The 22738-nt window shown below is 46.8% G+C and overlaps 1 protein-coding gene across 3 annotated transcripts; it reads left to right on the top strand.

Moving 5' to 3' along the window:
• Positions 1-2799: 2799 nt before the first annotated feature.
• Positions 2800-22327, top strand: LOC117480632 (rho guanine nucleotide exchange factor 2-like; the record flags this gene model as incomplete). 3 transcript variants are annotated; one of them, XM_034128014.1, is given in 9 exon segments in its annotated part: positions 2800-2867; positions 3052-3264; positions 4818-4892; positions 4997-5049; positions 5136-5177; positions 17327-17377; positions 19579-19836; positions 21768-21912; positions 22042-22327. In XM_034128014.1, coding segments are annotated over 9 exon segments (955 nt in total), but the record flags the coding sequence as incomplete, so codon positions are not given.
• Positions 22328-22738: the final 411 nt, after the last annotated feature.

A 22738-nucleotide genomic window follows, 5' to 3' on the forward strand; every position in this document is an offset into this window, starting at 1 on the left:
TACTCTGAGGTAGTAGCATTAGTACTGAGGTAGTAGCATTAGTACTGAGGTAGTACCATTAGTACTCTGAGGTAGTAGCATTAGTACTGAGGTAGTAGCATTAGTACTGAGGTAGTAGCATTAGTACTGAGGTAGTAGCATTAGTACTCTGAGGTAGTACCATTAGTACTGCGGTAGTACCATTAGTACTGAGGTAGTACCATTAGTACTACTGAGGTAGTACCATTAGTACTCTGAGGTAGTACCATTAGTACTCTGAGGTAGTACCATTAGTACTGCGGTAGTAGCATTAGTACTGAGGTAGTACCATTAGTACTCTGAGGTAGTAGCATTAGTACTGAGGTAGTAGCATTAGTACTGAGGTAGTACCATTAGTACTGAGGTAGTACCATTAGTACTGAGGTAGTAGCATTAGTACTGAGGTAGTACCATTAGTATTGAGGTAGTACCATTAGTACTGCGGTAGTAGCATTAGTACTGAGGTAGTACCATTAGTACTGAGGTAGTACCATTAGTACTGCGGTAGTAGCATTAGTACTGAGGTAGTACCATTAGTACTCTGAGGTAGTACCATTAGTACTGAGGTAGTACCATTAGTACTCTGAGGTAGTAGCATTAGTACTGAGGTAGTACCATTAGTACTCTGAGGTAGTAGCATTAGTACTGAGGTAGTACCATTAGTACTGAGGTAGTAGCATTAGTACTGAGGTAGTAGCATTAGTACTGAGGTAGTACCATTAGTACTGCGGTAGTAGCATTAGTACTGAGGTAGTACCATTAGTACTGAGGTAGTACCATTAGTACTGCGGTAGTAGCATTAGTACTGAGGTAGTACCATTAGTACTCTGAGGTAGTACCATTAGTACTGAGGTAGTACCATTAGTACTGAGGTAGTACCATTAGTACTCTGAGGTAGTACCATTAGTACTGAAGTAGTACCATTAGTACTCTGAGGTAGTACCATTAGTACTGAGGTAGTACCATTAGTACTCTGAGGTAGTACCATTAGTACTGCTGTAGTAGCATTAGTACTGAGGTAGTAGCATTAGTACTCTGAGGTAGTACCATTAGTACTGAGGTAGTACCAAGGTAGTACCATTAGTACTGAGGTAGTACCATTAGTACTCTGAGGTAGTACCATTAGTACTGCGGTAGTAGCATTAGTACTGAGGTAGTAGCATTAGTACTCTGAGGTAGTAGCATTAGTACTGAGGTAGTACCATTAGTACTGAGGTAGTACCATTAGTACTGAGGTAGTACCATTAGTACTCTGAGGTAGTACCATTAGTACTGCGGTAGTACCATTAGTACTGAGGTAGTACCAGTAGTACTGAGGTAGTACCATTAGTACTCTGAGGTAGTACCAGTAGTACTCTGAGGTAGTACCAGTAGTACTCTGAGGTAGTAGCATTAGTACTGAGGTAGTACCATTAGTACTGAGGTAGTACCATTAGTACTGAGGTAGTACCATTAGTACTGAGGTAGTACCATTAGTACTCTGAGGTAGTACCAGTAGTACTGAGGTAGTACCATTAGTACTCTGAGGTAGTACCAGTAGTACTCTGAGGTAGTACCATTAGTACTGAGGTAGTAGCATTAGTACTGAGGTAGTACCATTAGTACTGCGGTAGTACCATTAGTACTGAGGTAGTACCATTAGTACTGAGGTAGTACCATTAGTACTCTGAGGTAGTACCAGTAGTACTGAGGTAGTATGAGGTAGTACCAGTAGTACTCTGAGGTAGTACCAGTAGTACTCTGAGGTAGTACCAGTAGTACTGAGGTAGTACCAGTAGTACTCTGAGGTAGTACCAGTAGTACTGAGGTAGTACCAGTAGTACTCTGAGGTAGTACCATTAGTACTGAGGTAGTACCATTAGTACTCTGAGGTAGTACCAGTAGTACTCTGAGGTAGTACCATTAGTACTGAGGTAGTAGCATTAGTACTGAGGTAGTACCATTAGTACTGAGGTAGTACCATTAGTACTGAGGTAGTAGCATTAGTACTGAGGTAGTACCATTAGTACTGCGGTAGTACCATTAGTACTGAGGTAGTACCATTAGTACTGAGGTAGTACCATTAGTACTCTGAGGTAGTACCAGTAGTACTGAGGTAGTACCAGTAGTACTCTGAGGTAGTACCAGTAGTACTGAGGTAGTACCAGTAGTACTCTGAGGTAGTACCATTAGTACTGAGGTAGTACCATTAGTACTCTGAGGTAGTACCAGTAGTACTCTGAGGTAGTACCATTAGTACTGAGGTAGTAGCATTAGTACTGAGGTAGTACCATTAGTACTGAGGTAGTACCATTAGTACTGAGGTAGTAGCATTAGTACTGAGGTAGTACCATTAGTACTGCGGTAGTACCATTAGTACTGAGGTAGTACCATTAGTACTGAGGTAGTACCATTAGTACTCTGAGGTAGTACCAGTAGTACTGAGGTAGTACCATTAGTACTCTGAGGTAGTACCAGTAGTACTGAGGTAGTACCATTAGTACTGAGGTAGTACCATTAGTACTGCGGTAGTACCATTAGTACTGAGGTAGTACCATTAGTACTCTGAGGTAGTACCAGTAGTACTGAGGTAGTACCATTAGTACTCTGAGGTAGTACCAGTAGTACTGAGGTAGTACCATTAGTACTGAGGTAGTACCATTAGTACTGAGGTAGTACCATTAGTACTGAGGTAGTACCATTAGTACTCTGAGGTAGTACCAGTAGTACTGAGGTAGTACCATTAGTACTCTGAGGTAGTACCAGTAGTACTGCAGTAGTTGACTTGTGTTTCGTCCTCAGCTGTCCATCCAGAGATGAGTTTCCTCTCATCGAGACTGAAGACAAAGCTTTACTGCGCAGACTCAGAGGTAATGGTCCTCCTTCTCTTCTTCCTCCTCCTCCTCCTCCTCCTCCTCCTCCTCCTCCTCCTCCTCCTCCTCCTCCTCCTCCTCCTTTTCCTCCTCCTCTTCCTCCTCATCCTCTTCCTCCTCCTTTTCCTCCTCCTCTTCCTCCTCATCCTCCTCATCCTCTCTAACATGTCTCCTCCCCCAGCGGACATCCAGCAGAAGGACCGGGAGGTGCTGGAGCTCCTGCAGGAGCGAGTGACTCTGTTCTCTGACCTGGTGGAGGCCACAGGAAGAGGAGGAGGAGAGGAAGAGGAGGAGATCAGCTCCTCCTCCTCTTCCTCCTGCAGGAACCTGTTCAGAGCAAACTCCTCTGCTGCTCCTCAGGCGGAGCAGCTCCTCCTCACCTCCATCGCTGAAGGTGAGGCACCTCCTCTAACCCTAACCCTGTTACAGAGTAACCTGCTTCAGACTGACCTCAGATCTGTTACAGAGTAACCTGCTTCAGACTGACCTCAGTACTGTTACAGAGTAACCTGCTTCAGACTGACCTCAGATCTGTTACAGAGTAACCTGCTTCAGACTGACCTCAGTACTGTTACAGAGTAACCTGCTTCAGACTGACCTCAGTACTGTTACAGAGTAACCTGCTTCATACTGACCTCAGATCTGTTACAGAGTAACCTGCTTCAGACTGACCTCAGATCTGTTACAGAGTAACCTGCTTCAGACTGACCTCAGTACTGTTACAGAGTAACCTGCTTCAGACTGACCTCAGTACTGTTACAGAGTAACCTGCTTCAGACTGACCTCAGATCTGTTACAGAGTAACCTGCTTCAGACTGACCTCAGATCTGTTACAGAGTAACCTGCTTCAGACTGACCTCAGATCTGTTACAGAGTAACCTGTTTCAGACTGACCTCAGTACTGTTACAGAGTAACCTGCTTCAGACTGACCTCAGATCTGTTACAGAGTAACCTGCTTCAGACTGACCTCAGTACTGTTACAGAGTAACCTGTTTCAGACTGACCTCAGATCTGTTACAGAGTAACCTGCTTCAGACTGACCTCAGTACTGTTACAGAGTAACCTGCTTCATACTGACCTCAGATCTGTTACAGAGTAACCTGCTTCATACTGACCTCAGATCTGTTACAGAGTAACCTGCTTCAGACTGACCTCAGTACTGTTACAGAGTAACCTGCTTCAGACTGACCTCAGTACTGTTACAGAGTAACCTGCTTCAGACTGACCTCAGTACTGTTACAGAGTAACCTGCTTCAGACTGACCTCAGTACTGTTACAGAGTAACCTTCTTCAGACTGACCTCAGATCTGTTACAGAGTAACCTGCTTCAGACTGACCTCAGTACTGTTACAGAGTAACCTGCTTCAGACTGACCTCAGTACTGTTACAGAGTAACCTGCTTCAGACTGACCTCAGATCTGTGTTATGTTTCAGACTGACCTCAGATCTGTGTTATGTTTCAGACTGACCTCAGATCTGTGTTATGTTTCAGACTGACCTCAGCACTGTGTTATGTTTCAGACTGACCTCAGTACTGTTATCTTTCAGACTGACCTCAGCACTGTGTTATGTTTCAGACTGACCTCAGATCTGTGTTATGTTTCAGACTGACCTCAGTACTGTTATGTTTCAGACTGACCTCAGTACTGTTATGTTTCAGACTGACCTCAGATCTGTGTTATGTTTCAGACTGACCTCAGATCTGTGTTATGTTTCAGACTGACCTCAGATCTGTGTTATGTTTCAGACTGACCTCAGCACTGTGTTATGTTTCAGACTGACCTCAGATCTGTGTTATGTTTCAGACTGACCTCAGTACTGTTATGTTTCAGACTGACCTCAGTACTGTTATGTTTCAGACTGACCTCAGATCTGTGTTATGTTTCAGACTGACCTCAGATCTGTGTTATGTTTCAGACTGACCTCAGATCTGTGTTATGTTTCAGTGGACAGGCTCAGTGAGCTGCTGCTGGATTCGAGTCTCCAGAAGAATGTGACCAATGGCAGCCAGGAGCTCAGCAGTGAGTCTGAAACACGATAACCTGTCTGTTCACTTAATAAGAGATCTGATTTATTATTAACATCACTGCCTGTCTCTCTGTCTCTCTGCCTGTCTGTCTCTCAGACGGTGACTCTGGATCTCTGAACGGTTCTTTTGATTCAAATATCTCTTCGAAGGTAAATGATATATATTTATAATGTTCTTATTTTCCATTTTAATCTGAGAATGGCCATGTTAGGGCTAAACATGTTTTCTGTTTCAGGACAGAAACGGTAACCAGCTGCAGGAACGATCCCTCAACCAGGTAACCATAATAATAACAACCATTACAACAACCCTTTATCAACAGGGAGTCTTTACTGAACCAGCATAACTAGCAGCTGGTCCCAGGTCAGCCTGAACCAGCATAACTAGCAGCTGGTCCCAGGTCAGCCTGAACCAGCATAACTAGCAGCTGGTCCCAGGTCAGCCTGAACCAGAACTCACTATAAGAGGAGAGTCTTCAGTCTATACAGTGATGCAAATTAGTCGCTTTTCGGCTCCTCCCGCTTTTTTAACGCTGATTTGAGTGACTTGTGTAATTCGTGGAGAACCGAAGAGTTTTCGTTTTGGGGGTGGGGGGAGTCCGTCCGTCCATCGGACGGACAACTTCTCACTTCAAAAAAGAAGAAGAAATCTAGACTGCAAAATAATTAAACAAGCGAGTGCCTGTTTTTCCTGGCCAAGGACAGGTTCCTTGAACACAACACGAGCGTAACGTGTCTTCACGTGGTATATGTCTCGTCTGAAAGGAGTGTAGACTAGAGTGCTGACGGAGAGCACCGGAACGCCGCTCCAGCTCTTCAAATATGCCAGTACCCATAAGGAGCCGTACGCATGCCGCAGTGTCTGCGTGGCTGTGTCTTTAGTTGTAAGCACAGTGGAGATCTGTTGTTATTAGCATCTGGTTAGCTAGCTATGCTATCGAATTTAAACAGCTTTTCTACAACCAGGTGGAAGAGAGCTCTCTCCTGAGAGGCTCAAATAACCTCAGCTCAGTGAGGTTAAGGCACACCTTGATATGATCATTATAGTTATTAATGAGACATTAGAGACTAAATGAAAAACAGGTATAAAATACTATATGACAGAAACAAAAAAGTTGTTAAAAATAACAAGAATAGAGTTTGAAAGAGGAGTGATTTGTAAAATATCCAAAAAGAAAAATCTGCTTCCAGTTCTGTTTCATCTGGTGTTGAGAGATGTTTCCATAGATCTCTTCTTTTTGCTCTCAAAGTGCACCAGATTGATGCTTTTAACTTCAATATTTAAAAAATAAATCTTCCCGGGGGAGCATACCCCCGGACCCCCCCTAGAGGAGGTTAGGTCCCCCCTAGAGGAGGTTAGGACCCCCCTAGAGGAGGTGAGGACCCCCCTAGAGGAGGTTAGTTCCCCCCCTAGAGGAGGTTAGGTCCCCCCCTAGAGGAGGTTAGTTCCCCCCCTAGAGGAGGTTAGGTCCCCCCCTAGAGGAGGTTAGGTCCCCCCTAGAGGAGGTTAGTTCCCCCCCTAGAGGAGGTTAGGTCCCCCCCTAGAGGAGGTTAGGTCCCCCCCTAGAGGAGGTTAGGTCCCCCCTAGAGGAGGTTAGGTCCCCCCCTAGAGGAGGTTAGGTCCCCCCTAGAGGAGGTTAGTTCCCCCCCTAGAGGAGGTTAGGTCCCCCCTAGAGGAGGTTAGGTCCCCCCCTAGAGGAGGTGAGGTCCCCCCTAGAGGAGGTGAGGTCCCTCCTAGAGGAGGTTAGGTCCCCCCTAGAGGAGGTGAGGTCCCTCTTAGAGGAGGTTAGGTCCCCCACCACTTAAATCAGGTCCACATGGATAGGAAACTAAATACATTTGCACACATCTTGTGTCCATATCTTTCTGTTTTGGTGGTCATGCCACACCGTGCACGTGCATGCATGCCACACCGTGCACGTGCATGCATGCCACACCGTGCACGTGCATGCATGCCACACCGTGCACGTGCATGCATGTGCGAGTCATGGTGAGATATCTGGATTTAGAGGTTGCTTTTTCTTTGCACAGCATGAAAGAAAGGCAAATGAATGGGATTTGATTTGATTTTTTTTAAGCAGAGGTTGAGTTCAATAATTTGTACGGCCCTCGGAGGATGTTGTAAAAATGTAAAGGAAAAAGGTTCCCCACCCCTGGTGTAAATAATAATAAAAACCCTTGATTTATAACTTAACATCTCTGTCTCCTATTGATCTGAGTACATGATAAAGAATAGCCAGTTCATTGAAGCATTACAGCGCTGTTTCTTTCCTGCTTCCAATAGTTCTCTCTTTTTTCACCATACCTGTGTTTGCATCACTGTCTATAGCAGCAGAACTAGGAGCTGGTCCCAGATCAGTCTGAACCCTCACTATAAGAGGAGAGTCTTCAGTCTATAGCAGCAGAACTAGGAGCTGGTCCCAGATCAGTCTGAACCCTCACTATAAGAGGAGAGTCTTCAGTCTATAGCAGCAGAACTAGGAGCTGGTCCCAGGTCAGTCTGAACCCTCACTATAAGAGGAGAGTCTTCAGTCTATAGCAGCAGAACTAGGAGCTGGTCCCAGATCAGTCTGAACCCTCACTATAAGAGGAGAGTCTTCAGTCTATAGCAGCAGAACTAGGAGCTGGTCCCAGATCAGTCTGAACCCTCACTATAAGAGGAGAGTCTTCAGTCTATAGCAGCAGAACTAGGAGCTGGTCCCAGATCAGTCTGAACCCTCACTATAAGAGGAGAGTCTTCAGTCTATAGCAGCAGAACTAGGAGCTGGTCCCAGATCAGTCTGAACCCTCACTATAAGAGGAGAGTCTTCAGTCTATAGCAGCAGAACTAGGAGCTGGTCCCAGATCAGTCTGAACCCTCACTATAAGAGGAGAGTCTTCAGTCTATAGCAGCAGAACTAGGAGCTGGTCCCAGATCAGTCTGAACCCTCACTATAAGAGGAGAGTCTTCAGTCTATAGCAGCAGAACTAGGAGCTGGTCCCAGATCAGTCTGAACCCTCACTATAATACCCCTTTCACACCAACGCAACTCCGGTTCTAGCTCCTCTAGAGCTTTTCAGGTTCAGAACCGGTTCTTCGGTTTAGCTCCGGCTCTTTTCACACCGCTCAGAGCCCGACTGGTGCTGCCGCTGCTGCGTCATGACGTCACAGTTTACGTCGCTGAGTTTCTCCCCAACGGAGCTCACCTCACAACAACAACGGGCCGGGGACTGCGTTGCTTTTAATCATACGAAGCCAGATTAAATTAAATAAGGACTTCTCCAACCTTATACTTTTCTCCAGAGTGCCGTGGTTCATTGTTTATTAATGTGTTTCATTTAGCGACCGCTGCAGTGCTGGCTGCTCTTCCACTGGAGTGTATTCTCCCGTTAGCTCCGGGTTAGCTCACACGGCTCTATTCACTGTCTGACTGTCACACAAGCAGCTGATACATATCCCCAGTTCCCCTTAAGTGAATGTGTGTCAGTCTGAATTGACGCTGTTTGGCATCACAACGCTGTTATGAAAGTTTCTCTGGTATAACATGGGTGATGTTAGCATAGCAACCGAAGCTAAACTGACTACTTGCTAAGCAGTTTTCTACAGGCACTTTTTACCGGCGTATTTTTCATTATGATTCTACTTGTGATAGTCGGACATGACAACCTGTGCAGCCCATGTATTGATTCCATCCGATAGCTGCTATAATAACAAACAAAACGTCTGCCTGCTCTCCACAATGATCAATAACAGCGAACGGATGGTCAAAGTAAGGTACAAATAAACAGAATCACACGAAGCCTGGTTAGTGTTGCCTGACTTTATAAAGTGTGTTTTTTTTAACAAGTGTGTGGTTGCGTTCTAGTCACTTTGCTCAGCACTACTGCTTGTTACAACTTTTATTTGCCGTACTCGCCTTAACTGTTAGCTCAGGTTAATCTCGCCCCCCTCCGACGTAAGCGTGACGTATGCGGTTCTTGCTTCTAGACGGACAACTTTTTGGTGCTCGAAACGAACCGGATTCCGGAGCTTAGAGGCGGCTCCGCTGCGGTGTGAACAGGGAAACCCGGTGCTTTTCAAGCACCAGCACCGAACCGGCCCCGAAACACCGTTGGTGTGAATGGGGTATAAGAGGAGAGTCTTCAGTCTATAGCAGCAGAACTAGGAGCTGGTCCCAGATCAGTCTGAACCCTCACTATAAGAGGAGAGTCTTCAGTCTATAGCAGCAGAACTAGGAGCTGGTCCCAGGTCAGTCTGAACCCTCACTATAAGAGGAGAGTCTTCAGTCTATAGCAGCAGAACTAGGAGCTGGTCCCAGATCAGTCTGAACCCTCACTATAAGAGGAGAGTCTTCAGTCTATAGCAGCAGAACTAGGAGCTGGTCCCAGGTCAGTCTGAACCCTCACTATAAGAGGAGAGTCTTCAGTCTATAGCAGCAGAACTAGGAGCTGGTCCCAGGTCAGTCTGAACCCTCACTATAAGAGGAGAGTCTTCAGTCTATAGCAGCAGAACTAGGAGCTGGTCCCAGATCAGTCTGAACCCTCACTATAAGAGGAGAGTCTTCAGTCTATAGCAGCAGAACTAGGAGCTGGTCCCAGATCAGTCTGAACCCTCACTATAAGAGGAGAGTCTTCAGTCTATAGCAGCAGAACTAGGAGCTGGTCCCAGATCAGTCTGAACCCTCACTATAAGAGGAGAGTCTTCAGTCTATAGCAGCAGAACTAGGAGCTGGTCCCAGGTCAGTCTGAACCCTCACTATAAGAGGAGAGTCTTCAGTCTATAGCAGCAGAACTAGGAGCTGGTCCCAGATCAGTCTGAACCCTCACTATAAGAGGAGAGTCTTCAGTCTATAGCAGCAGAACTAGGAGCTGGTCCCAGATCAGTCTGAACCCTCACTATAAGAGGAGAGTCTTCAGTCTATAGCAGCAGAACTAGGAGCTGGTCCCAGATCAGTCTGAACCCTCACTATAAGAGGAGAGTCTTCAGTCTATAGCAGCAGAACTAGGAGCTGGTCCCAGATCAGTCTGAACCCTCACTATAAGAGGAGAGTCTTCAGTCTATAGCAGCAGAACTAGGAGCTGGTCCCAGGTCAGTCTGAACCCTCACTATAAGAGGAGAGTCTTCAGTCTATAGCAGCAGAACTAGGAGCTGGTCCCAGATCAGTCTGAACCCTCACTATAAGAGGAGAGTCTTCAGTCTATAGCAGCAGAACTAGGAGCTGGTCCCAGATCAGTCTGAACCCTCACTATAAGAGGAGAGTCTTCAGTCTATAGCAGCAGAACTAGGAGCTGGTCCCAGATCAGTCTGAACCCTCACTATAAGAGGAGAGTCTTCAGTCTATAGCAGCAGAACTAGGAGCTGGTCCCAGATCAGTCTGAACCCTCACTATAAGAGGAGAGTCTTCAGTCTATAGCAGCAGAACTAGGAGCTGGTCCCAGGTCAGTCTGAACCCTCACTATAAGAGGAGAGTCTTCAGTCTATAGCAGCAGAACTAGGAGCTGGTCCCAGATCAGTCTGAACCCTCACTATAAGAGGAGAGTCTTCAGTCTATAGCAGCAGAACTAGGAGCTGGTCCCAGATCAGTCTGAACCCTCACTATAAGAGGAGAGTCTTCAGTCTATAGCAGCAGAACTAGGAGCTGGTCCCAGATCAGTCTGAACCCTCACTATAAGAGGAGAGTCTTCAGTCTATAGCAGCAGAACTAGGAGCTGGTCCCAGATCAGTCTGAACCCTCACTATAAGAGGAGAGTCTTCAGTCTATAGCAGCAGAACTAGGAGCTGGTCCCAGGTCAGTCTGAACCCTCACTATAAGAGGAGAGTCTTCAGTCTATAGCAGCAGAACTAGGAGCTGGTCCCAGATCAGTCTGAACCCTCACTATAAGAGGAGAGTCTTCAGTCTATAGCAGCAGAACTAGGAGCTGGTCCCAGATCAGTCTGAACCCTCACTATAAGAGGAGAGTCTTCAGTCTATAGCAGCAGAACTAGGAGCTGGTCCCAGGTCAGTCTGAACCCTCACTATAAGAGGAGAGTCTTCAGTCTATAGCAGCAGAACTAGGAGCTGGTCCCAGGTCAGTCTGAACCCTCACTATAAGAGGAGAGTCTTCAGTCTATAGCAGCAGAACTAGGAGCTGGTCCCAGATCAGTCTGAACCCTCACTATAAGAGGAGAGTCTTCAGTCTATAGCAGCAGAACTAGGAGCTGGTCCCAGATCAGTCTGAACCCTCACTATAAGAGGAGAGTCTTCAGTCTATAGCAGCAGAACTAGGAGCTGGTCCCAGATCAGTCTGAACCCTCACTATAAGAGGAGAGTCTTCAGTCTATAGCAGCAGAACTAGGAGCTGGTCCCAGATCAGTCTGAACCCTCACTATAAGAGGAGAGTCTTCAGTCTATAGCAGCAGAACTAGGAGCTGGTCCCAGATCAGTCTGAACCCTCACTATAAGAGGAGAGTCTTCAGTCTATAGCAGCAGAACTAGGAGCTGGTCCCAGATCAGTCTGAACCCTCACTATAATACCCCTTTCACACCAACGCAACTCCGGTTCTAGCTCCTCTAGAGCTTTTCAGGTTCAGAACCGGTTCTTCGGTTTAGCTCCGGCTCTTTTCACACCGCTCAGAGCCCGACTGGTGCTGCCGCTGCTGCGTCATGACGTCACAGTTTACGTCGCTGAGTTTCTCCCCAACGGAGCTCACCTCACAACAACAACGGGCCGGGGACTGCGTTGCTTTTAATCATACGAAGCCAGATTAAATTAAATAAGGACTTCTCCAACCTTATACTTTTCTCCAGAGTGCCGTGGTTCATTGTTTATTAATGTGTTTCATTTAGCGACCGCTGCAGTGCTGGCTGCTCTTCCACTGGAGTGTATTCTCCCGTTAGCTCCGGGTTAGCTCACACGGCTCTATTCACTGTCTGACTGTCACACAAGCAGCTGATACATATCCCCAGTTCCCCTTAAGTGAATGTGTGTCAGTCTGAATTGACGCTGTTTGGCATCACAACGCTGTTATGAAAGTTTCTCTGGTATAACATGGGTGATGTTAGCATAGCAACCGAAGCTAAACTGACTACTTGCTAAGCCGTGTTCTACAGGCACTTTTTACCGGCGTATTTTTCATTATGATTCTACTTGTGATAGTCGGACATGACAACCTGTGCAGCCCATGTATTGATTCCATCCGATAGCTGCTATAATAACAAACAAAACGTCTGCCTGCTCTCCACAATGATCAATAACAGCGAACGGATGGTCAAAGTAAGGTACAAATAAACAGAATCACACGAAGCCTGGTTAGTGTTGCCTGACTTTATAAAGTGTGTTTTTTTTAACAAGTGTGTGGTTGCGTTCTAGTCACTTTGCTCAGCACTACTGCTTGTTACAACTTTTATTTGCCGTACTCGCCTTAACTGTTAGCTCAGGTTAATCTCGCCCCCCTCCGACGTAAGCGTGACGTATGCGGTTCTTGCTTCTAGACGGACAACTTTTTGGTGCTCGAAACGAACCGGATTCCGGAGCTTAGAGGCGGCTCCGCTGCGGTGTGAACAGGGAAACCCGGTGCTTTTCAAGCACCAGCACCGAACCGGCCCCGAAACACCGTTGGTGTGAATGGGGTATAAGAGGAGAGTCTTCAGTCTATAGCAGCAGAACTAGGAGCTGGTCCCAGATCAGTCTGAACCCTCACTATAAGAGGAGAGTCTTCAGTCTATAGCAGCAGAACTAGGAGCTGGTCCCAGGTCAGTCTGAACCCTCACTATAAGAGGAGAGTCTTCAGTCTATAGCAGCAGAACTAGGAGCTGGTCCCAGATCAGTCTGAACCCTCACTATAAGAGGAGAGTCTTCAGTCTATAGCAGCAGAACTAGGAGCTGGTCCCAGGTCAGTCTGAACCCTCACTATAAGAGGAGAGTCTTCAGTCTATAGCAGCAGAACTAGGAGCTGGTCCCAGATCAGTCTGAACCCTCACTATAAGAGGAGAGTCTTCAGTCTATAGCAGCAGAACTAGGAGCTGGTCCCAGATCAGTCTGAACCCTCACTATAAGAGGAGAGTCTTCAGTCTATAGCAGCAGAACTAGGAGCTGGTCCCAGATCAGTCTGAACCCTCACTATAAGAGGAGAGTCTTCAGTCTATAGCAGCAGAACTAGGAGCTGGTCCCAGATCAGTCTGAACCCTCACTATAAGAGGAGAGTCTTCAGTCTATAGCAGCAGAACTAGGAGCTGGTCCCAGGTCAGTCTGAACCCTCACTATAAGAGGAGAGTCTTCAGTCTATAGCAGCAGAACTAGGAGCTGGTCCCAGATCAGTCTGAACCCTCACTATAAGAGGAGAGTCTTCAGTCTATAGCAGCAGAACTAGGAGCTGGTCCCAGATCAGTCTGAACCCTCACTATAAGAGGAGAGTCTTCAGTCTATAGCAGCAGAACTAGGAGCTGGTCCCAGATCAGTCTGAACCCTCACTATAAGAGGAGAGTCTTCAGTCTATAGCAGCAGAACTAGGAGCTGGTCCCAGATCAGTCTGAACCCTCACTATAAGAGGAGAGTCTTCAGTCTATAGCAGCAGAACTAGGAGCTGGTCCCAGGTCAGTCTGAACCCTCACTATAAGAGGAGAGTCTTCAGTCTATAGCAGCAGAACTAGGAGCTGGTCCCAGATCAGTCTGAACCCTCACTATAAGAGGAGAGTCTTCAGTCTATAGCAGCAGAACTAGGAGCTGGTCCCAGATCAGTCTGAACCCTCACTATAAGAGGAGAGTCTTCAGTCTATAGCAGCAGAACTAGGAGCTGGTCCCAGATCAGTCTGAACCCTCACTATAAGAGGAGAGTCTTCAGTCTATAGCAGCAGAACTAGGAGCTGGTCCCAGATCAGTCTGAACCCTCACTATAAGAGGAGAGTCTTCAGTCTATAGCAGCAGAACTAGGAGCTGGTCCCAGGTCAGTCTGAACCCTCACTATAAGAGGAGAGTCTTCAGTCTATAGCAGCAGAACTAGGAGCTGGTCCCAGATCAGTCTGAACCCTCACTATAAGAGGAGAGTCTTCAGTCTATAGCAGCAGAACTAGGAGCTGGTCCCAGATCAGTCTGAACCCTCACTATAAGAGGAGAGTCTTCAGTCTATAGCAGCAGAACTAGGAGCTGGTCCCAGATCAGTCTGAACCCTCACTATAAGAGGAGAGTCTTCAGTCTATAGCAGCAGAACTAGGAGCTGGTCCCAGATCAGTCTGAACCCTCACTATAAGAGGAGAGTCTTCAGTCTATAGCAGCAGAACTAGGAGCTGGTCCCAGGTCAGTCTGAACCCTCACTATAAGAGGAGAGTCTTCAGTCTATAGCAGCAGAACTAGGAGCTGGTCCCAGATCAGTCTGAACCCTCACTATAAGAGGAGAGTCTTCAGTCTATAGCAGCAGAACTAGGAGCTGGTCCCAGATCAGTCTGAACCCTCACTATAAGAGGAGAGTCTTCAGTCTATAGCAGCAGAACTAGGAGCTGGTCCCAGATCAGTCTGAACCCTCACTATAAGAGGAGAGTCGTCAGTCTATAGCAGCAGAACTAGGAGCTGGTCCCAGGTCAGTCTGAACCCTCACTATAAGAGGAGAGTCTTCAGTCTATAGCAGCAGAACTAGGAGCTGGTCCCAGATCAGTCTGAACCCTCACTATAAGAGGAGAGTCTTCAGTCTATAGCAGCAGAACTAGGAGCTGGTCCCAGATCAGTCTGAACCCTCACTATAAGAGGAGAGTCTTCAGTCTATAGCAGCAGAACTAGGAGCTGGTCCCAGATCAGTCTGAACCCTCACTATAAGAGGAGAGTCTTCAGTCTATAGCAGCAGAACTAGGAGCTGGTCCCAGATCAGTCTGAACCCTCACTATAAGAGGAGAGTCTTCAGTCTATAGCAGCAGAACTAGGAGCTGGTCCCAGATCAGTCTGAACCCTCACTATAAGAGGAGAGTCTTCAGTCTATAGCAGCAGAACTAGGAGCTGGTCCCAGATCAGTCTGAACCCTCACTATAAGAGGAGAGTCTTCAGTCTATAGCAGCAGAACTAGGAGCTGGTCCCAGATCAGTCTGAAAGGAGGTGAGGATGGAGTGGTTAATGGTGTTAAGGACTCAAGGAGGTGAGGATGGAGTGGTTAATGGTGTTAAGGACTCAAGGAGGTGAGGATGGAGTGGTGAATGGTGTTAAGGACTCAAGGAGGTGAGGATGGAGTGGTTAATGGTGTTAAGGACTCAATGAGGTGAGGATGGAGTGGTTAATGGTGTTAAGGACTCAAGGAGGTGAGGATGGAGTGGTGAATGGTGTTAAGGACTGAAGGAGGTGAGGATGGAGTGGTTAATGGTGTTAAGGACTCAAGGAGGTGAGGATGGAGTGGTGAATGGTGTTAAGGACTCAAGGAGGTGAGGATGGAGTGGTTAATGGTGTTAAGGACTCAAGGAGGTGAGGATGGAGTGGTGAATGGTGTTAAGGACTCAAGGAGGTGAGGATGGAGTGGTGAATGGTGTTAAGGACTCAAGGAGGTGAGGATGGAGTGGTTAATGGTGTTAAGGACTCAAGGAGGTGAGGATGGAGTGGTTAATGGTGTTAAGGACTGAAGGAGGTGAGGATGGAGTGGTTAATGGTGTTAAGGACTCAAGGAGGTGAGGATGGAGTGGTTAATGGTGTTAAGGACTGAAGGAGGTGAGGATGGAGTGGTTAATCGTGTTAAGGACTGAAGGAGGTGAGGATGGAGTGGTTAATGGTGTTAAGGACTGAAGGAGGTGAGGATGGAGTGGTGAATGGTGTTAAGGACTCAAGGAGGTGAGGATGGAGTGGTGAATGGTGTTAAGGACTCAAGGAGGTGAGGATGGAGTGGTGAATGGTGTTAAGGACTCAAGGAGGTGAGGATGGAGTGGTGAATGGTGTTAAGGACTCAAGGAGGTGAGGATGGAGTGGTTAATGGTGTTAAGGACTCAAGGAGGTGAGGATGGAGTGGTTAATGGTGTTAAGGACTCAAGGAGGTGAGGATGGAGTGGTGAATGGTGTTAAGGACTCAAGGAGGTGAGGATGGAGTGGTGAATGGTGTTAAGGACTCAAGGAGGTGAGGATGGAGTGGTTAATGGTGTTAAGGACTCAAGGAGGTGGGGATGGAGTGGTTAATGGTGTTAAGGACTCAAGGAGGTGAGGATGGAGTGGTTAATGGTGTTAAGGACTGAAGGAGGTGAGGATGGAGTGGTTAATGGTGTTAAGGACTCAAGGAGGTGAGGATGGAGTGGTTAATGGTGTTAAGGACTCAAGGAGGTGAGGATGGAGTGGTTAATGGTGTTAAGGACTCAAGGAGGTGAGGATGGAGTGGTTAATGGTGTTAAGGACTGAAGGAGGTGAGGATGGAGTGGTTAATGGTGTTAAGGACTCAAGGAGGTGAGGATGGAGTGGTTAATGGTGTTAAGGACTCAAGGAGGTGAGGATGGAGTGGTGAATGGTGTTAAGGACTCAAGGAGGTGAGGATGGAGTGGTTAATGGTGTTAAGGACTCAAGGAGGTGAGGATGGAGTGGTTAATGGTGTTAAGGACTGAAGGAGGTGAGGATGGAGTGGTGAATGGTGTTAAGGACTCAAGGAGGTGAGGATGGAGTGGTGAATGGTGTTAAGGACTCAAGGAGGTGAGGATGGAGTGGTGAATGGTGTTAAGGACTCAAGGAGGTGAGGATGGAGTGGTGAATGGTGTTAAGGACTCAAGGAGGTGAGGATGGAGTGGTTAATGGTGTTAAGGACTCAAGGAGGTGAGGATGGAGTGGTTAATGGTGTTAAGGACTCAAGGAGGTGAGGATGGAGTGGTGAATGGTGTTAAGGACTCAAGGAGGTGAGGATGGAGTGGTGAATGGTGTTAAGGACTCAAGGAGGTGAGGATGGAGTGGTGAATGGTGTTAAGGACTCAAGGAGGTGAGGATGGAGTGGTGAATGGTGTTAAGGACTCAAGGAGGTGAGGATGGAGTGGTGAATGGTGTTAAGGACTCAAGGAGGTGAGGATGGAGTGGTGAATGGTGTTAAGGACTCAAGGAGGTGAGGATGGAGTGGTTAATGGTGTTAAGGACTCAAGGAGGTGAGGATGGAGTGGTGAATGGTGTTAAGGACTCAAGGAGGTGAGGATGGAGTGGTGAATGGTGTTAAGGACTCAAGGAGGTGAGGATGGAGTGGTGAATGGTGTTAAGGACTCAAGGAGGTGAGGATGGAGTGGTTAATGGTGTTAAGGACTCAAGGAGGTGAGGATGGAGTGGTTAATGGTGTTAAGGACTCAAGGAGGTGAGGATGGAGTGGTTAATGGTGTCAAAGGCAGTGGTTGGTCAAGAAGGATGAAGATGATGAAGATGATGAAGATGGTGAAGATGGAGAGGGAACCAGAGTCAGCAGAGAGGAGAATGTCATGTGACCTTGAGTCGAGTGCTGAAACGTTATAAGATGAAGTTGAACTAACAGCTGTTCTCTCCACAGGAAGTCCGTCAGCGCCTGGTCAGCCTGAGCACGCAACTCCACGCACTGCAGGTGAGAAACTACAATATCATATAGTGGGAATGCTGATACAGCATTCCCACTATATGATATGCTACGGACAAAACGTTTATTATTCCGCCGACTTATTTTGTCCGTCTTCTCCCACATTCAACATCGCAGAAACTCCGTTCAAACATCAAAACGTTCAGCTCGGTCGGGAATCGCAGGCTATTACTTTTATCATTCATAACTTCCATAATTCCAGAGATACATCCCATAATACATCACATTTTTAACATTTTAACTTTAACATTGCGCAGCTCGTTAAGGCAGAGTGCGTGATGTCACAGCTAGAGGGTAAGAAATCTTGAAATTTGCCTTCATATTTTTTTTTAAAACTGCCATAATTCCCAAACCCTACATTCCTGAGACATCATTTTTCATGACAAACGTAGGAAAACATCTCGTAGCTTGAAAAATGACAAATAATTAAGCAAAATAATTAAACAAAATGCCTCTTGAGGGCATGAAGTGACAAAAACGTTCAACATCTCCATTAAAACCCATTGTAATTTCAGGCTGATATTTCCTCACAGCAGCAGACGCATACCTTTAGTTAAACTGCCAAAAAGGCCACATTATTAATATTATTATTATTATTATACACAAAAATTACACTTCAGATACTCAACTTACTTGACATGCTTCACGTTTTGAAATTTCACAGATATCTGTTATCGTTCTTCCACAAAACGTTCACATGTAAGAGGTTTATCTCTCATTCAGAACAATGCAAACATTTGATCTCTACACACCTCGTTAGCTCAACTATAAACACCTGTGTAATGGAACACGATGATGTCATCACTCCAACTGACAGCAGTCAGTTCTAACTGTTCATTTCATCCTCTCTCCCTCTCTCTCTCTCTCTCTCTCTCTCTCTCTCTCTCTCTCTCTCACAAACACACACTCTCTCTCTCTCTCTCACACACACACTCTCTCTCTCTCTCTCTCTCTCTCTCTCTCTCTCTCTCTCACAAACACACACACTCTCTCTCTCTCTCTCTCTCTCTCTCTCTCTCTCTGCCACACACAGACACACACACTCTCTCTCTCTCACACACAATGTTCCAAACGGCCCAAAACTTCACAGGTTTGGTAACGATGCAGCCATCAACGCATCTAAGCGTAGTATGGGGTGTCATCAAATCCCGTTGTCATGGCGACAGACCACTCGCCATGAAACACGATGTCGCTGTAAGTCCAATGGACACGGTCCAATCGTCCCCCAATCTTCACTTGTATATCACCGGTCCATGCCTCAACAGCTCTACGCCAAATCTGAAATCTCACCATATGCCGTTTCCATGGAAACGCATCCCTCGCCATAAAACACGATGTCCCTTTAACTCCTATGAAAATGTTCAAAAAGTGCTCAAAATTCACATGTGTGCTAACAGTCCAGCCGTGAAGACATCTACGAGACAGTTTTGAGATTTCTTCAAATGCCGTTGCCATGGCAACACAATGCTCGCCATGAAACACGGTTTTCTCATAACTTCAGTGAAAATGCTCCAAACAGCCCAAAATGTCACAGGTTTGGTAACGATGCAGCCATCAACGCATCTAACCGTATTATGGGGTGTCATCAAATGCCGTTGCCATGGCGACAGACCACTCGCCATGAAGCATGATGTCGCTGTAAGTCCAATGGACACGGTCCGATCGTCCTCCAAACTTCGCTTGTATATCACCGGTCCAGCCCTCAACAGCTCTACGTCAATTATGGGGTTTCTTCAAATGCCGTTGCCATGGTAACACAAGGCTCGCCATGAAACACGGTTTTCTCATAACTTCAGTGAAAATGCTCCAAACAGCCCAAAACTTCACAGGTTTGGTAACGATGCAGCCATCCACACATCTAAACGTATTATGGGATGTCATCAAATGCCGTTGGCACGGCGACAGATCATTCACCATCAAGTTAGTTCAAAAGTTTGCAGTTCAAATATTCTGCTGCTTTTCCAAGCTTTTTTACTTTCTTTTCTTCACTCATCACACATTCAAGCCCCCAGTGTTCATGTATCATTTCAATCTAAATTCTTCACTTTCTTCTTACACATTACTTTTCAGCATAGCAGTTTAGCGTCAGATTTTCAGCATAAAGCATTCCCACTAGCAATTTCTTCAGGAATTGCATTCTCTAGTTATTATTATAAATATTGTTGTTAAGTGACCGCTCCTCCCCTCAGGCTGCTGTGATTCGTCAAGACTCGATCCTGGAGCTGTCACTCACCACAGGCCTTGCCCCCTCCCTGCCCACAGGCCCCGCCCTCACCCGCTCTCTCTCAGGGGAGGGGGGGGAGGCGGGACTTCTGCGGCGACAGGTGGAGCTGCTGCAGGAGGAAGTGACACGTCTGCGCCTGAAGGGGGAGGAGCCAATCAGGGATGGGGCAGGCTCTAGGAGACGGAGCAACGGAGACATCAGTGATGTCATGAAGGGGGAACAGGTGAGTCCACAAAGTATTCAAATGTGAAAACCAGTAGGCTTGTTTGAGATGAGCTGCGGCTCGCCTCGAAAGTAGACGAGAATAGCCGATTGCAGCCGGGGGCGGTCTCAAAAAGCTCGTCTGAAGTCGGACAGCTAGTAGTCGGCTTGACTCGGTTTGCGCTGGCGGAAATTGCGCTGGCGTTCTTCGTTGCAGATTAAGTGGATGCAATAGAAATCCCACAATTATTATATCACTACAAAATTAAGTGTCTGTTCATTTTAAAACAAATCAATACAAGGGGGGTTGAATCCTACAGAACCACTTGTTACTTTTCAAAACTACTTCCGTCAGTGGTCTTGACCAGTTTGCATTTATAAAGAATGCACAAATGTGTTTAATCGTTAATGTCAGATATGTACTAAGTGAATACATTTGTTCCTGCTCAAGATTAGATTCAACTTTATTGATATTGCACAGATTACAGGTACTGAGACAACGAAATGCAGTTTAGCTTCTAACCAGGAGTGCAGTAAAGAGAAAAGTAATGTACACAATCTACAGAATAAAATATAGAATGAATTGAATGATGAATAAACAGTGAGGGGTATGAATACACTATATACACAGTAGCCTAGCCTAGTATGAACAGTGTGTTGTATGAATATGCTAAGATATATAAAGTCTGACAACGGTAAGCAGTGCAAGTATAGTATACAAATATATAGATATTAATGTCATGATGATAAACATTGTGGAACAATGATGAAAAATGTGAATGGAAGTGGCGACGTAAAACTGACACAAAACAACACACTTTAGCCGAGCCAATAGAGAGCTTCATCTCCAGCACGGGGTAAAACCCACCAATGAGCGCTCAACTCCAGATACCAGCGAGCCAATGGAGAGCTTCATCTCCAGCACGGGGTAAAACCCACCAATGAGCGCTCAGCTCCAGATACCAGCGAGCCAATGGAGAGCTTCATCTCCAGCACGGGGTAAAACCCACCAATGAGCGCTCAGCTCCAGATACCAGCGAGCCAATGGAGAGCTTCATCTCCAGCACGGGGTAAAACCCACCAATGAGCGCTCAGCTCCAGATACCAGCGAGCCAATGGAGAGCTTCATCTCCAGCACGGGGTAAAACCCACCAATGAGCGCTCAGCTCCAGATACCAGCGAGCCAATGGAGAGCTTCATCTCCAGCACGGGGTGAAACCCACCAATGAGCGCTCAGCTCCAGATACCAGCGAGCCAATGGAGAGCTTCATCTCCAGCACGGGGTAAAACCCACCAATGAGCGCTCAGCTCCAGATACCAGCGAGCCAATGGAGAGCTTCATCTCCAGCACGGGGTAAAACCCACCAATGAGCACTCAGCTCCAGATACCAGCGAGCCAATGGAGAGCTTCATCTCCAGCACGGGGTAAAACCCACCAATGAGCGCTCAGCTCCAGATACCAGCGAGCCAATGGAGAGCTTCATCTCCAGCACGGGGTAAAACCCACCAATGAGCACTCAGCTCCAGATACCAGCGAGCCAATGGAGAGCTTCATCTCCAGCACGGGGTAAAACCCACCAATGAGCGCTCAGCTCCAGATACCAGCGAGTCGTTTCCCATCAAGCATTTCTCTTCCGCAGCCCGGGGAGAGAAACTGCGCCGCCTCGCCTCGCCTCGCTCTCAAGTCTGCGGGCGTCTTTGTCCCGCGAGATTTCAACGTCTCATGTAGGCGAGCCTCCAGAGCAAGTCGGACAAAATGACCATCATGCAACGCACGAGCAAGACGTTGATCGCAATTGCGCAGGTCTGCGTCGGTCTCGCTCATCTCAAACAAGCCTAATATCATGACGAGGGGGGGTGGGTCAACAATGAATATCTGTGGGGGGGTCTGACTGAAGTCAATAACATAAGATGTAAAATATGCTAAGCTCGTGTGTGTGTGTGTGTGTGTGGCAGCAGGTGAGCAGGAGGCGTGGAAGCAGGGAGTTGGAGCCCCGCCCCCTCGCACCATTGGCCACCCAGGAGCCCGTCGACCAATTAGACGGCGTCCAGGAAACAAACGGGGAGAAAATCTCTCCTCGCTCCGACAGCCCGAGAGGTCAGCTCCCCACCAACATGTTATCCATATATATATATTATTATAAATATATATATCATAAGTATTAATATATATATATAAATATATATATCATAAGTATTAATATGGTGGTCTTTTGTTTTGTTCCAGACCTGCAGGATATCCCGGAGGAGAGCGAGTGCGGGGCGGAGCCCAGTTAACATCCAGAGACTTTCATTGGTTCCTGCTGTCAGAAACAGGAAGTATCACAGCTGGAGCCCCGCCCACATGTGCTGGAGGGGGCGGGGTTTACATTGTGAGACACCACACTACATTACCCAAAATGCCTTTGGATGTCAGCATCTCCAGTGTTGACGTTATAAAGTGCTGTAAACAAAGCGTGTAAATGTATTTATATTAAAGTAGTTTAACGTCATTCTGGGACCAAAAACATTTTTTACCTGTAGAAATGTTTACAACGGTTTACAGAAATAAACTGAGGGCTAGCGGCTAATGCTAACCTGCAGAGCTAACAGGAAGAAGTGTTAGCAGCTAATGCTAACCTGCAGAGCTAACAGGAAGAAGTGTTAGCAGCTAATGCTAACCTGCAGAGCTAACAGGAAGAAGTGTTAGCAGCTAATGCTAACCTGCAGAGCTAACAGGAAGAAGTGCTAGCAGCTAATGCTAACCTGCAGAGCTAACAGGAAGAAGTGTTAGCAGCTAATGCTAACCTGCAGAGCTAACAGGAAGAAGTGTTAGCAGCTAATGCTAACCTGCAGAGCTAACAGGAGCTGGATCCAGCACCATCCGTCCCCCATGCTCCGTGGAGAACGGCTCCACTCTCAACCAAGATCACGTGATCATCCAG

Source organism: Trematomus bernacchii, unplaced genomic scaffold, assembly GCF_902827165.1.
Source record: "Trematomus bernacchii unplaced genomic scaffold, fTreBer1.1, whole genome shotgun sequence".
In the NCBI taxonomy this organism is placed as follows: Eukaryota; Metazoa; Chordata; class Actinopteri; order Perciformes; family Nototheniidae; genus Trematomus; species Trematomus bernacchii.